This window comes from Euleptes europaea, chromosome 16, assembly GCF_029931775.1.
Source record: "Euleptes europaea isolate rEulEur1 chromosome 16, rEulEur1.hap1, whole genome shotgun sequence".
NCBI classification, from domain to species: domain Eukaryota; kingdom Metazoa; phylum Chordata; class Lepidosauria; order Squamata; family Sphaerodactylidae; genus Euleptes; species Euleptes europaea.
Window position 1 is genome coordinate 54,881,867 of NC_079327.1, and position 15,515 is coordinate 54,897,381.

The window sequence follows — 15,515 nt, forward strand, 5'->3', positions numbered from 1 at the left end:
CATGCTGTATAATCATGAAGCCTATACACATTTCATGGATGAAGGCTGGAAAAATCTTTTTACTAGCTGAAGGAGTTCTGGACTGAGTTCTTCCTGAGTTGCAGGTGTTTAGCCTGGGCATGGGCAAAAGAACAAGCCACAGTGCAGGAGCCAAAGGGCAGTCAGCCTATACCTCAGGGGTCCCCACCACTGTGCCCGTGAGTGCCATGGCGCCCACCCACACCTTTTCAGGTGCCCATCAAGTGTATTTAGGAAGTGTGTATGGGGGGGAGGTAGGGCTTTTGCCCAGCAAAGCTTCTGATTGGCTGTGCAATTTTTAAAAATATATATTGCTGCCACCACAGCACAAGGATGTGCACTGTGTTACTGAAGTTAAGTATGGCAATCTTTTTGTGGCTGCTTCTGCCTCCTGCAGCAGCCATTTTGTTACAGTGCCCACAATGCTGTGTAAGAATTCTAAATGTGCCCACAGGATCAAAAAGGTTGGGGACCCCAGCTGCTGTAGCTCATCACCTCGTAACCTGGGGTCCGCAGTGAGCTGAAATGCTGAAACCAGCACCAGCGTTCTATATACACGTTTTCCTGTTAGTTTGTCTTGTATTATTTTGCAAGCTGCTGTGAGAGAAAAAGAAAAGCAATGTGTAAATCCCAAATAAAATAAAATATTACTTCATGAATTAGTTGTTCTGCAAAAGAATACTGAATACTGTCGAAGGCTTTCACGGTCAGAGTTCATTGGTTCTTGTAGGTTATCCGGGCTGTGTAACCGTGGTCTTGGAATTTTCTTTCCTGACGTTTCGCCAGCAACTGTGGCAGGCATCTTCAGAGTAGTAACACTGAAGGACAGTGTCTCTCAGTGTCAAGGGTGTAGAAAGAGTAATATATAGTCAGAAAGGGGTTGGGTTTGAGCTGAGTATTGTCCTGCAAAAGTATTGTCCTGTAAGTATCAAGATAATGTGCTAATGAGGGTATGGTATGTTAATATGGAACCATTGTATCCTGAAGTGATCTGTTAATGTGTGTAATCCAAAACTAATCTGTATGGCTATTGTTGAATGTTGTCTTTGTCTGGAGGTGTTTCAGGGCAGGAAGCCAAGCCTTATTCATTCTTAAACTCTCCTCTTTTCTGTTAAAGTTGTGCTGATGTTTGTGAATTTCAATGGCTTCTCTGTGCAATCTGACAAAATAGTTGGTAGAATTGTCCAGTCTTTCAGTGTCTTGGAATAAGACCCTGTGTCCTGTTTGTGTCAGTCCATGTTCAGCCACTGCTGATTTCTCAGGTTGGCCAAGTCTGCAGTATCTTTCATGTTCTTTTATCCTTGTTTGTATGCTGCGTTTTGTGGTCCCGATGTAAACTTCTCCACAGCTGCAAGGTATACGATATACTCCTGCAGAGGTGAGGGGGTCTCTTTTGTCTTTTGCTGATCGTAGCATTTGTTGTATTTTCTTGGTGGGTTTAAACACTGTTTGTAGGTTATGTTTTTTCAAAAGTTTCTCCATCCTATCAGTGACTCCTTTAATAAATGGCAAGAATACCTTTCCTATGGGAGACTGTTTTTCTTGAGTTTTCTGATTTTTGTTTGGTTCAATGGCCCTTCTGATTTCATTCTTGGAGTAGCCGTTTGCTAGCAGTGCGTGATTTAGATGGTTAGTTTCTTCCTTGAGAAACTGTGGTTCACAGATCCGTCTTGCACGGTCCATTAATGTTTTGATTATTCCTCTTTTCTGTCGGGGGTGGTGGTTGGAGTTTTTGTGTAAGTAGCGATCTGTGTGAGTTGGTTTCCGGTAGACCTTGTGACCTAACTGAAGGTTTGATTTACGGATGACAAGGGAAGAATACAATTTACGGAAGAATACAAAAAGAAGATTGAGGAACTTCTGGACCCTGCCACATACAAAAAACTAAAACGAGATCCAACTTGCAAAATTACCAGGAAAACTAGCATTCTGATCAAGAATTCCACTCTTCATCCCGACACACACAGAAAACTATGCAAGACTGAAGCACAACCACCACGATTATATGGACTACCTAAAATTCATAAGGATTCCGTTCCACTCCGACCCATCGTGAGTGCCATTGGTTCCCCAACATATGAATTAGCTAAATATTTGACCACCCTCCTACAGGACCACATTGGAAAAACCACTTCTTACATCAAAGATTCAACTCACTTCATCAACAAAATCAGTCCGTTAAGACTCAATCCAAAGGATATATTAATCAGTTTTGATGTTGTATCCCTCTTTACCAAGGTTCCAGTTAAAGACACAATCTCATTGATTAACCAGATTTTTCCAGAAGATATAACAGCCTTATTTCACCATTGTTTGACAACAAGTTATTTCCTATGGGATCAAGAATTTTATGAACAGATTGATGGAGTAGCTATGGGAAGTCCACTCAGTCCAGTAATAGCAAACTTTTACATGGAATATTTTGAAAAGACAGCATTAGAATCAGCACCTTACAAACCTACAGTCTGGTTCAGGTTCGTAGATGATACATTTACCATTTGGAGCCATGGTGAAGAAAAATTAATGGACTTTCTAAACCATCTTAATAATATCCATCCAAACATTCAGTTTACCATGGAAAAGGAAATTGAGGGTAAACTCCCATTTCTTGATACCCTTGTCATCCGTAAATCAAACCTTCAGTTAGGTCACAAGGTCTACCGGAAACCAACTCACACAGATCGCTACTTACACAAAAACTCCAACCACCACCCCCGACAGAAAAGAGGAATAATCAAAACATTAATGGACCGTGCAAGACGGATCTGTGAACCACAGTTTCTCAAGGAAGAAACTAACCATCTAAATCACGCACTGCTAGCAAACGGCTACTCCAAGAATGAAATCAGAAGGGCCATTGAACCAAACAAAAATCAGAAAACTCAAGAAAAACAGTCTCCCATAGGAAAGGTATTCTTGCCATTTATTAAAGGAGTCACTGATAGGATGGAGAAACTTTTGAAAAAACATAACCTACAAACAGTGTTTAAACCCACCAAGAAAATACAACAAATGCTACGATCAGCAAAAGACAAAAGAGACCCCCTCACCTCTGCAGGAGTATATCGTATACCTTGCAGCTGTGGAGAAGTTTACATCGGGACCACAAAACGCAGCATACAAACAAGGATAAAAGAACATGAAAGATACTGCAGACTTGGCCAACCTGAGAAATCAGCAGTGGCTGAACATGGACTGACACAAACAGGACACAGGGTCTTATTCCAAGACACTGAAAGACTGGACAATTCTACCAACTATTTTGTCAGATTGCACAGAGAAGCCATTGAAATTCATAAACATCAGCACAACTTTAACAGAAAAGAGGAGAGTTTAAGAATGAATAAGGCTTGGCTTCCTGCCCTGAAAAACCTCCAGACAAAGACAACATTCAACAATAGCCATACAGATTAGTTTTGGATTACACACATTAACAGATCACTTCAGGATACAATGGTTCCATATTAACATACCATACCCTCATTAGCACATTATCTTGATACTTACAGGACAATACTTTTGCAGGACAATACTCAGCTCAAACCCAACCCCTTTCTGACTATATATTACTCTTTCTACACCCTTGACACTGAGAGACACTGTCCTTCAGTGTTACTACTCTGAAGATGCCTGCCACAGTTGCTGGCGAAACGTCAGGAAAGAAAATTCCAAGACCACGGTTACACAGCCCGGATAACCTACAAGAACCAATACTGAATACTATTGGAGAGTAAGAATCAGTGATGGACTTTGTACAGTAGGTCCATGACAAAAAGATCTCTAGAAAGGCTAGCAGTAGGTATCTATGGATTACATTTTGGAATCGTTTCTTCAGTACACATGTATGCTCTGTGATCTGTCCACTGGGAGGAACTCTAGAAAGTTAGGGATCACTTTTTGTACTATCCCTGGAATGAGTTATTATTCTGTTACAACCCCTCTTAGCCCTTATATTAACACACAAATCCATATGTATGTTCATTCAGAAGACACTGCCCCTGACAGCATTTAAACAGTATCTTCTATTAGACATGGCTGTGTGGTCTGAAGAAACAATGGGATTAAGTTAATTCTGCCTTACGTAAGTGACCCCGTTTTTGAAACTATGGGTGGGAGGGTTACCAAATGGCATATAGACATGCTGCAGATGAGTGTGTCGCCTTGGTGGAGTTTGCAAGTTTGCCTGGTTTTTAAATAAATAAATAAAAATCAAGATGCCATGGTAAGCAACAAAGAATAATGTGTAAAACATCATGTTTGTGTTGGAGCATGGTGGGGGAATGATTCGGTTCCCTTGTTATCTTTCCCTAGACACTGAATGTCTGTGGTGAAAAATTTTAGAAGCTCAATCTAAACACTCTCAAATGGTCACGGCAATCTGAAATCATCACCTAGGCACAATGAACACCTAAGTATGAATATATACGTATAGATTTCTCACAAGAGTCCTAGACTTCCCATTGACTTTGCCACCAGGTTACCATGTTTCTAGCCTCATTTTTGTTCCTTTTATCCCTTTTTCTTTTAGTCTTGAAGAAAGCAATCATTTTTTTTAAAAATCAAGCATACCAGAAAAATAAGCCAATTACAATTTCATCATATAAAGTAGGTCTTCATATGCAAATTCTCATGCATCTAACCACCTCTTTATTCTTACAGAAAATCTCTAGTGATTAGCATCTAAATTGGGAGTTAGTGAGATTTTGTTCCTCCCCTTCTCATTCTCTCTTTCCACATTTGAAAAATAGTTTTCATGAATATCTTGATATGGGATTTCCACTTCCTATGGGCAAAGCAGAGTTTGATTATTCCTTGGAGCATGACTTCTGGGATGCTAAACATTCCTGTGAGGGTATACTCCTATGCTTATTCTGGTACTTTTAAAGAGCCAAGTAGGACTCCAGGAAACTATTTAAAACTGGAATATGGCACAGAGAAATTACACCGTGATATCCTTTATGATATCCTCACACACTCCAAACCCCAACAACCAACACACCTCAAACAGAGGAACAGCTTCACCTTTCAGACCCCATCCCACATATGCTCCAGGGCCTTCAGCCAGTCTGGATGCCAGGTCTTGGGAGCTCAGCCCTAAACTTTCCAGGTAAGAGGGACCGTGTTTCCCCGAAAATAAGACACTGTCTTATATTTATTTTTCCTCAAGAAGACACACTATTTTCAGGGGATGACTTATTTTTATTAAATATGGTACAACAATCTACATTTATTCAAAGATAGTTAAGTCATCCAAATTCGGCCGAATAAAGCCATTAAAAACACAAATCGCGCCTTTCCGCGGCTCCGGGGGGGCATTTTTGGGTATAGAGGTCCCAAACTTTCAGCGTAGCTTGAGGGGACCCTTCTTGCAAGAACCACCAAGTTTTGTAAAGATTGGGTCAGGGGAGCTGAGATATGGGCCCCGAAAGGTGTCCCCCCTCCTTAATGTGCATCTCTGACAATGGGGGTTTGCATTTAGCAGAGCTTGCCGCCCACGCCCAAAGCTCCCAGCCCCGACAAACAGCTGAGCTGCGAGGAGCAAGGGTGGGGCAGGTGCGAAGAAGTTTGCAAACCATGCAAAGCAACACATTTGCAGCCATGCAAAGCAACACATTTGCAACCATACAAATCATGCAAAGCAACATGTTTGCAACCATGCAAACCATGCAAAGCAACACGTTTGCAACCATGCAAAGCAACACCTGATACCTGGGAGTTTGCAAACCATGGAAAGGGACAGAGGCAGCTAGCTATGCATAAGGAGCAGGAGGGGTGGAATTTCCCCTTTTGCATCGGACTCAGGACCAGGCAAATGCATTCTTTAAGTCACAATTTGAAAACCAGTTTTGAGCAAGCATCAAAATAGACCTAACCGATCTTATGAATGAGGGAAAACCTGAGGACACACAACTGAAGCCCCCCCCCCTCAAACCAGGGAGAGAGAGACTCAGAGGGCACCCCCCCCCCACAGAACAGGTGAAAGCCCCCTTTGGCTTCCCCCACCCACCCACAGAAACTGCTCCCTCCCCCCCCACACACAGACTCTGCTTCCCCCCCCCACACACACACACAGGAGAAAAATTATAGAGAAAAGCCCAAAAATGGGTCTTACTGTGGATGACTTCTGTTCCGGGAATGGGCATGGCAGGGGGAAACGGGCGGGCTACAGGATGAGTGGTCGGAGGCCGAGGAAACTCTCTGGGAACAGCGAATTGGCGGGAAGTCTTGGTACGCTGCATAGCCACGCCTATCACTATGTCTTATTTTTGGGGTATGGCTTATATTGCGCAAATGCTTAGAAATCCTGCTATGGCATATTTTATGGGTATGTCTTATTTTTGGGAAAACATGGTATTAACACACTGAAGGGCTAGTATGTTTCCCTCTCAGTTGGGAAAGGATACTCTCTATCTGGGAAAGAGCACCTTCTTCCCAACCCCAGAGAGATGCCAGGGTCCCTCTCCATCACCATAACTGCCACAACATCTCTTGCCCCTCCCATCTCAATCCATCACAGAAGGATCCATAGTGAAAAAGCAGTGGCTGCCAAGCAGGGAGGAGAAGCTGCCGAATGCCTACACCTGGGAGGCAAGGTCCCAAGTGGAGGGAGTGAGGGAAGGCCAGCAGAGGTGGGGAGAGGTCTTATGAAGAGCCCTGGGAGGACAGGGAGAGCCAGACCCAGGCTCAGACAACCATGGGTTAACAAAGGGGCAGGGGAAAAGGGAAGCACCTGGGCAAAAGGGTGGGGGCTGAGACTGAAGGGGGAAATAGGGATGAAAGGCAGCAGAATGAGCCATGCTGGGGAGGAGAGTGGAGTCTGACACAGAAAGAGCGACAGGCAGAAGCCCTGGGCTGTAAGAATGGAGAAGCCTTGTCTGTAAGGTCTGTATCCATTCTGAGGCTGGCTCAAACCAGGGATTCTAGGGCTGCCCAGGCTGGGATAGGAGAGAAGGACCCCAAGGGCAATGCCCAGACTTACACTCTGTAGTTATGGATAGAGGTGATGGATAGTAGGCCTGTCAATCTATTAATATCTTCAACGCATTGTGAAACACAAGGGCAGACAAATCATGTTCCAGGCTTTCAGTTTTTACTTTCTCATTAAGCCTGAAGTCCCATGCAAAGTTTCTTAGGAGCAAGTCCCATTTAACTCAATGGGACTTACTTTTGAGAAGACTTGAGCACAGGATCGACTGTCTGCTTCTCTAGGCTTTTCTGCCAAAAACAACTATTGAAAGGTGAATATGGATAAAACTGCATGCATTGTATGTCCACTATGCATGCATGTCTATCTATATTCAGCTTTCAATAAATGTTTTAAATGTAACGACCTATTTAGTCCCAGTTACAAAATATAATTCCAAATGCTAATATATCCCAATATGTTGGAAATGAGGGGAAATGGATGATAATTATTGGAAACAAAGGACAGAGGACAAAGGAGAATAAAATTACACACTAGAATAAAACCCTTTTATCTGGATGCCTTCATTCCCATTTGCTTCCTTGAAGCCTTCTATGAATGCACACACTGGAGTGTTAACTAGAAAAGCCTCCATTAAGGCAAAAGCAAACCCCAGCAGCTCCAGCATTTCACGACTTGAAGGTTTGACTTCAAGCTTGACGGGATTTTTGAAAAATTATTACCATTATTGCTAGAGAAGTCAGCTTGCACATTAGGCAGCTTAACCCCATCCTTTTATGCTGGGCTCTTTACATAATCAACTGCTAGCTCCACCTAGTGTTGTCATAATTCAGTCCAAAGTTCACACACTTTTTGACAAAATCTAAGCAAAATACCACGTCACTATTTTAAACTAGAGGCTGACAATCTTCTGTATCTTTGCAAAGGCAAAAACCGTAAGTGTGCATTTTTGCATCTCAAACAACTTCCAAGGAAGAATTTATGCTTTCTGAAAATGAATTCAATAAAACAGAACAGACTTAGATTATACAGAAAATTATTGCTGAATCCGTTGAGGTAATGAAACCTGCCCAAAGAACATTTGAAATGGTATAGCAGTAGATAAGAAAGGAAGAAGAAGAAACAAATAACCTTCTGTCTGAAAGGGTTTACTTTAAATTCAATAAAAAGTTGAGATGGTCAAGTTATCAAAGAGCATGTTTTGTTTTATTTGCATTTGTAGAACCGTGGCTTAGGCCACTGCACTTCTATGTTTTGGATGCAGAAGTCTATTACAGTGCAGTCCTACACAGAGTTACACCCTTCTAAAAGAAACGGACTTCAACAGACTTAAAAGGTTGTATCTCTGTTACTGTTGAAATCCCATTTATACATTTCATTAGCCATCAGTTCTTTCATTTTAGAGAGATAAAGAAACAGTGTACAGCATACAGCAATTACAAGAAAGTCCACTGATCAGATGACAAGAATTCAAGATATAACCTAATGGGCAGCCTTCCCACCAAATGACCGTACTTTTATGCTTATGGATGCTGGGTTTATTTCATATTGTTTCTCAAGAAGGAAATGTGATTTACAGAGCCCAAAGATCACTCATCCTTTTTAATCACAGCACCTTCCATTTCCAAACTTAAGGCATCTAATTCAATCAATCACCCATAGAATCATAGAGTTGGAAGGGTCCACCAGGGTCATCTAGTCCAACCCCCTGCACAATGCAGGAATTTCACAACTACCTCCCCCCCATGCCCCCAGTGACACTACTCCATGTTCATACTCCATGCCCATATTCCAAAGGATTGAATAGGCAGAATAGGCATTGTGTTGGCCAACCTTCACCTATGTACCATGGACACAGGTTAAAAGGTGGCACACTGTGATTCAAGGAGGGGGTAGAATTGAGAAGGAATAGCATATAGGACTGGGAAGCAGCTGATTTCAAAATAAACTGAAACTTTGTTACAGTTCACCTGAAGCTCAAGTTTATTGCTCTTTTCTTTTAAAGTTCTTTTAAAACAACAGTACAAACAACTTTAAAAAGCCCCCTGCAGACTGTAACACAAATTTAAGCATCACAATCACAAGCATGCCATCTTAAAAACATAAAACAGTCCCGCTTCAAATTATTTTGCATTTGCTGCCATTTCTCACGGGTAGTTTTCAAAATTATATCTGAAACAAGCCGATACAGACAAATGAAGAACAGTAATCAAGCGAGAAACAATAGACCCAGCTGGGTAGAAATCAGGTTGCCAAAACGTGGACACTGTTTGGTGGCTGAAACAGATACTGGAGTTGCTGAAAGACCCTGCAGGAGATGAATACATTTCCTTCTGATAATACACAAGTGAATAAATAGCAAGAACTCAGAAGAAAATCGTACCGGAACTACAAAACAAAAGCTGCACTAACACTTGCTCCTTTAGCATGTTCAATACGGGCAGCTTCTTTTCCTTAAACCCATTAAATATGCCAGTGTAGCCATGCAAGACATTGCAGCTAAACCATTTGGAATATTCTTGGGTTGGGGGTTGTCAGCTATGCCTTGCCTGGCATTCCAGTCTTAGACAACACTTTACTGAGTAGCCTTACCCTTTCATAACAATCTTTTCTAGGCAAGACTCTCCCTGAGGTGAGAAGCATGCACAAGCACATAATGCAAACAGAAATGCAATTCAGAAATCCATTTTGCAGAAGCAACACTGGTTTCAGAGAGTTTCAAGACCTGAGCAACAAAGCCTCGGCCACCATCAACAGAGGCTCATTCTGGCATCTGCTTTGTCATGGTCAGTTTCTAATGACATTCACAGCAATGCAAAGGCTTTGATGATCCTACCTTCCATGCCAGCTGCTTTTCTTGTCACTCCATCATGCCAATAAGTTGGCTGCGGTAACAAATCAAGATAGTGTAAAACAGCATCTTCCCCCTGCATCTGTCATCTTCCTGAAAGCATTCTATTGCTGTCGACTGCTGGGAACTAGAAAGTCTATTTGAATTCCAATAGCTCCCCTTTCACATGATTCAAGTTAGGTTAGGTAGGCATGCCTAACATGATTCTCTCCGTCATTTATTATGCAGCTGCTACACTGCTGGTGTGGTAACCACTCTGACTTTATCTGATACGTCAGTCTGGCAAACCTCTACCTTAGTGCAAACACACAATGAGACACAGCAGCATCCTGCATTTAATGAGACTGCTCTCTGCCTCAGAGAGTGGTGCATCTGCAAATCTGTTCTAAATCCTGGCATTTGTGTTCTTTCCAAGGCTGATTATTAAAGCTTGCAGCTTTTTCTCCAGCAAGATTGTTTGGGTGGGAGGAGGGGCATTTCCCTCTCTAGTCTCGCTTTCCTTCCCTCTCCCCCCTCCCAGATTCTCTCCTATTATTCTCACTTTAGTTAAATACGTACCGATTCCTAGCAAGACACATTATCCTTAAGCAGAAACTTTGCTCAAAAAATACTTCAGAAGCACAGTATTGCAGGTACATCCACACTCAGCCATGCTTCATTATCAACATGACATCCACAGCAAAATGACATTCCTATCTGTGCATCCTAATGAACAGTTCTCTAATGAGAGAGCAGCCAATTCAGAGCTAAAAGAGTTTTTATACCTGCAGGTGATTTCTTGCCCATACCTGTTATTTATGCATTTTAAGCAGAAAGTAGCTTTCATGATTCTGTTAGCAGCATTTTATCTTTAAAGTGACACCAGGCACCGCTGAAATAATTGACAAGCGATATATCAGCAGTGCTCATTTAACACAACCTCTTCTCCCCTTCCCATCACTGCCACTGAACAGATATTGCCTAAACAATACCAAGAGCCATCTGCATTTTCAAAAAGGTTTTTTTTTTTTTAGTCCTTTTAAAAATATATATTTACTAACAAGGATAAAATAGCACATGCATATAACTTTTTTTTAAAGAAAGCATGACATCAGTTGTACTGAGCAGGCTTTTTCTTTTCTTTTTGCAGGCATATGGCTACATTGAGGAAAACAAAGTCTTCATAGAAAAATCAAAGAGAAAAGCAGGAAGTACAGAGATTACGTCCACATAAAGGAGATGAAATGATGGTTTCATTTTTTATCCCCCCATCAACTAACTGGTATACCAGAAGTCATCAGGATTAGGGTTGTTGACTCCATTTTGGGAAATTCCTAGAGATTTAGGGGTGGTGCCTGTGGAGACAGAGTTTGAGAATGGGCACTATAAGGATGTGATGGCATACAGTCCACCCTCTGACACTGTAATTCCCTCCAGGGCAATAGGTCTCTGCAGTCTGGAATTCAGTTGGAATTTGGGAAGAACTCTCTGCCCCACCTGGAGGCCAGAAACCCTACTCAGGATGTAAAGGGAGCCCCATCTTAGCAACCTTATTCCTTCTGGCTGAAGACTGATCCCACATGTCTCTTACACATGACAATTAGCAGAGACAATCAAATCAGCTAATAAAACATGATGCAGAATTTACTTGATACCATATATCTGGCACCATGGAGTAAAAAGAAGAAGAGTTGGGTTTTATATGCCGACTTTCTCTACCACTTAAGGGAGACTCAAACCAGCTTACAATCACCTTCCCTTCCCCCCCTTACAACAGACACCCTGTGAGGTAGGTGGGGCTGAGAGAGCTCAAACAGAGCTGTGACTTGCCCAAGGTCACCCAGCTGGCTTCGTGTGTAGGAGTGGGGAAACATATCCAGTTCACCAGATTAGCCTCCACCGCTCATGTGGAGGAGTGGGGAATCTAACCGGTTCTCCAGATCAGAGTCCACTGCTCCAAACCACCGCTCTTAACCACATGCCCTTTTAGAGATTTTATGTAAATAAGTGAGAAGTAGAATGACTACATTTGCTCCTTAGTCTGTAGCTGCACATATCAATAAGCTGATTTTGCATTCCAAGAAACAGAGGAAGCCCAATCATATAGTTACAAAGTGCATAGCTATAAAGTGGCTATCTAAAAAAAAATGCTGTCAAGCTTCTTTTTGTTTTTGGTTCAATTCATTTCTGAGCCGAAAAGAGACAATAAAAGGAAGACTGGTTTTGAAGGGACCATAAATTTAGAATACATAAAAGGATTTTCTTAGTATCTGCATTTGGATTGTTAAAACATTCCGAAAATAAGAACAGATGTTCTTTCACAAAGGTTATAACACACAACACAAATGCACTAGGGGGAGATGGGACTGAGGGCCACTATTTCTTCCCAAAGCCATTGGGATCCACTAGTCATCCCTTCTTAATAGGGAATTATGAAGCTGCCTTTCCACAGAGAGAAGTTCCTGGGATGTGGAGGCAATAAAGGGAAGAGACTGTACATGGGTGGAACAAAACTTGCTGTAGTCCCTACATTGCACTTGCAGACTAAGGAATTCCTAGTTCTTTCCCTGTTTCTAATGCAGATAGTATGTTGCATATAAATGCAACTGATAGCTTGTATCCCATAAACAAAGTCTGCCTAGGAAATGTTGGGATGTGACGTCACCTCATGGGTCAGGAATGACCTGGTGCTTGCACAGGGGACCTTTACTACCTTTTAATATCAATACTATGTAAACTTTAGCTTTTTGTAGCCATTCTGATTGGGTTTCTGTTTTTTAAAAAATATTTTACTCCACTGTTACCAACATATCCAATGGGTTGAATATCGACAAGTGCAAAACAAAACTTTGTTGCAAATACAGATAATACAGAAAGACTGGCTTCTCGTATCTTGTTGTAGATTTTGCATTCAAACACAACGTGCTCAAGGGTCTCAGTGCTCCCATCAGAGCAGGGGCATAATCGTTCTGCATATGGTATCTTTTTGTATCTCCCTTCCAAGACGGCTGAAGGGAGTGTGTTACAACGCATCAGGGTGAAGGCCCTCGTGTAGTCTGGACTATCTAAGTGGGAAAGGTAAGACATCGGGACCACGTTGGTAAGAGTGCTGCGATTGTAGCACATGTTTTTGATTCTACTTAGGTCATGCTGTCTTTCCACGTCTAGAACTCTTTGCCTGATCAGGGCTCTGGCCTGTGGATAGTCCATTGATAGGAGCAGATGTTGTGAGAGACCATAGTAGCCTAGTTTATTCATCAGATTTCTCAACCAGGGGGAAACAAAAGTGTCATACAAAATTAAGTTAACAAGTCCTTTGGGACGTGAAGCTATTTTGAGCCAATAGGAGATCGAGACAATCCATATCCTTGCTTCAATCGTTACTTCCCGTCTCCATTCGAATTGCAGCATTGGAGACACTGGGAGGGACTTGTAGTACAGCTCTCAGGAATTTGGATTGGATTTTCTCCAACCTGGAGTAATTTGCTGTGTTAATAAGCGGCCCCCCATATAGCATTTGGGAAAGGGTTTTGGCTTTATATAACTTAACAGCAGCTGTAACCGAGCGTCCTCCCTTTGTCCAAAAATTTTTTAATATAGCTGCGGCACTTTTTTGGGCATTGGCGGAGACATGGGCTATGTGAGAATTCCTTAATCATGTAGCCTGAAAGACCACACCCGGGTATTTATAGCAGTGTACCTGCTCTATCTTAATCCCATTCAGACTCCAGGAGTGCAGTTTTGGTTTATTGGCAAAGACCATTACTTTAGTTTTTGAGTAATTAACCTCAAGTTGATTGTCAGTCCAATAGATCGCAAGCAGGCGCAATGCCCTCCTGATGCCAATAGGTGTTCTAGAAAGAAGAAAGGCATCATCTGCATATAGTAACAGGGGAATGTGCCTATCCACCAGTTTTGGGGGGTGCAGTTCTTGCTTGTTTAAACATGCTACCATATCATTGATGTAAAAATTGAACAATAATGGTGCTAGTATGCAGCCCTGTTTGACCCCCTTCCTTGTTACAATGGGATCAGTTAGCTGCCGTTGATGGTTACATCTTACCCGTATTGTGGTTCTTTCATATAGGGCTCGAATCAGGAACAGAAGCCGTCTGTCTATTGTAGACGCGCTTAGCTTTTCCCAGAGAATGGATCTTGGGATTGAGTCAAACGCCGATTTCAAATCAATAAAAGCTGCATACAGTGAGACAGCAGATTTGGCCGCATACTTTGCAATAAGATGGTCTAGCAACACACAATGATCTACCGTAGAGCAGCCTTCTCTGAAACCCGCCTGCTCTTGTGCTAGGTAATTCCCTTGTTCCAGCCAATCTCTAAGTTTCCACTGAAGATGCTTGGTGTAGAGCTTGCTTATGGTACTAAGTAAGCTGATTGGTCTGTAGTTGGAAGGGTCTTCCCTGTTACCCTTTTTATAAATAGGGACGATAATTGCCACCCCCCAATCATTTGGAATTCAGCCAGTTTTGTCAATTGCAGTGAAGAGGGATGCTAGCACCGGGGCCCACCATTCCAGATTCCTTTTCAGTAAATCTGTGGGGATCTGATCAATACCTGGGGCTTTCCCTAGTTTCAGGGATTCAATGAGCTTCCTTATCTCTGAGGTCGCCACCGCTGGCCATTCTGGAAGATTTCTAATGCTCTCAGCATGATTGTCATTGTGGTCATTATAGGGCCTTAAAATAATTTCCCCACGTAACTGGTAAAATAGTGCAATCAGGTGGCGAGGTGGGCTTTGTACCTGCTGAGATCAGGCGCCAGAAAAGGGTGGAATTTTTGAGTTTAGCCGCCTGTCTAATCTGTTCCCAGGCTAAGACGGTGGCTGCCCTCTTTTTGTGTTTAATGAGCAGCTTGTATTGTGATTTTAAGTTTTTCAAGTCTGCCAACAAAACTGCCTCAGAATTACATCTATATCTAGCATATGTCTCTCTAAGGGCTCTTTTAAGACTTTGGCACTCCTTGTCAAACCAGTGTTTGGAATGGTGGCTCTCTTAGGATTAGTGTTAGTGGTACTCATGACTGACTGTATGGCGCTAATCATTTGTTCATATTGCCCTAAACAACTATCTATGCCTTCTGCTGTTAGAAAACCCTGTAAAATTTCATCCAAGGCACCAGAGGCGAGGAAATCAGACATGATCTTATCAGTCGAGGGCCCCACCTAACTCGCGTTGCATTTGCCTCCGTTTCCAATACCTCTCCATGGCGCGTTTCAATGTGTGGATTAATACAGGGGCTGTTGTGAAGGAGACTGCTCATCCACACAGGTGAGAGAGTCTCCTTCAGAAGTTTGGTGGTGTGAGTAGCTGTTGAAGCCGGTTCTTTTTAGTTGGAGGATATATCCCTCCAGACGGGACTTAGTGAACCCCGCTATTTTTAAAAAAACATTATTCTTTATCAAGATTAATCCACTGAATGGTTTGTCAGACCTAGTTGGCTCCAATTACATGACCCCTATCTGAAAAGGGTCCAATTATGGGGTCCTAACAAAAAAAGTCAATAAAAAAAATAGAAAAATGTGAGAAAGCACAAAGCTATGCATCTGAGCAAAGACGAATAGCTGAACCCGAAAAAGTTGAACCCGAAAATTGCCTATTTGACTTTGGGAAGATTCCCAGGTTTTGGAATTGAGTAAAACTGTGACCCAAATATTGCCAAGTTTGGGTATATCGATATGCACAACCCTAGTGAGTTTGATGGCAGACCTGTTTTACTACTTCCATA

General features: G+C 42.2%; 1 protein-coding gene across 1 annotated transcript in view; it reads right to left on the minus strand.

Annotated features, from left to right (window-relative positions):
• The window catches only part of DMD (dystrophin), a 1,354,185-nt gene extending 1,344,136 nt beyond the window's left edge, over positions 1 to 10,049 (minus strand). Inside the window, exon 1 of the mRNA XM_056862020.1 lies at positions 9,780 to 10,049. Coding sequence (XP_056717998.1) covers positions 9,780 to 9,876 — 97 coding nt within the window. The 5' untranslated portion in view covers positions 9,877 to 10,049. The remainder of the gene's footprint in view (positions 1 to 9,779) is intronic.
• Between the last annotated feature and the right edge of the window lie 5,466 nt (positions 10,050 to 15,515).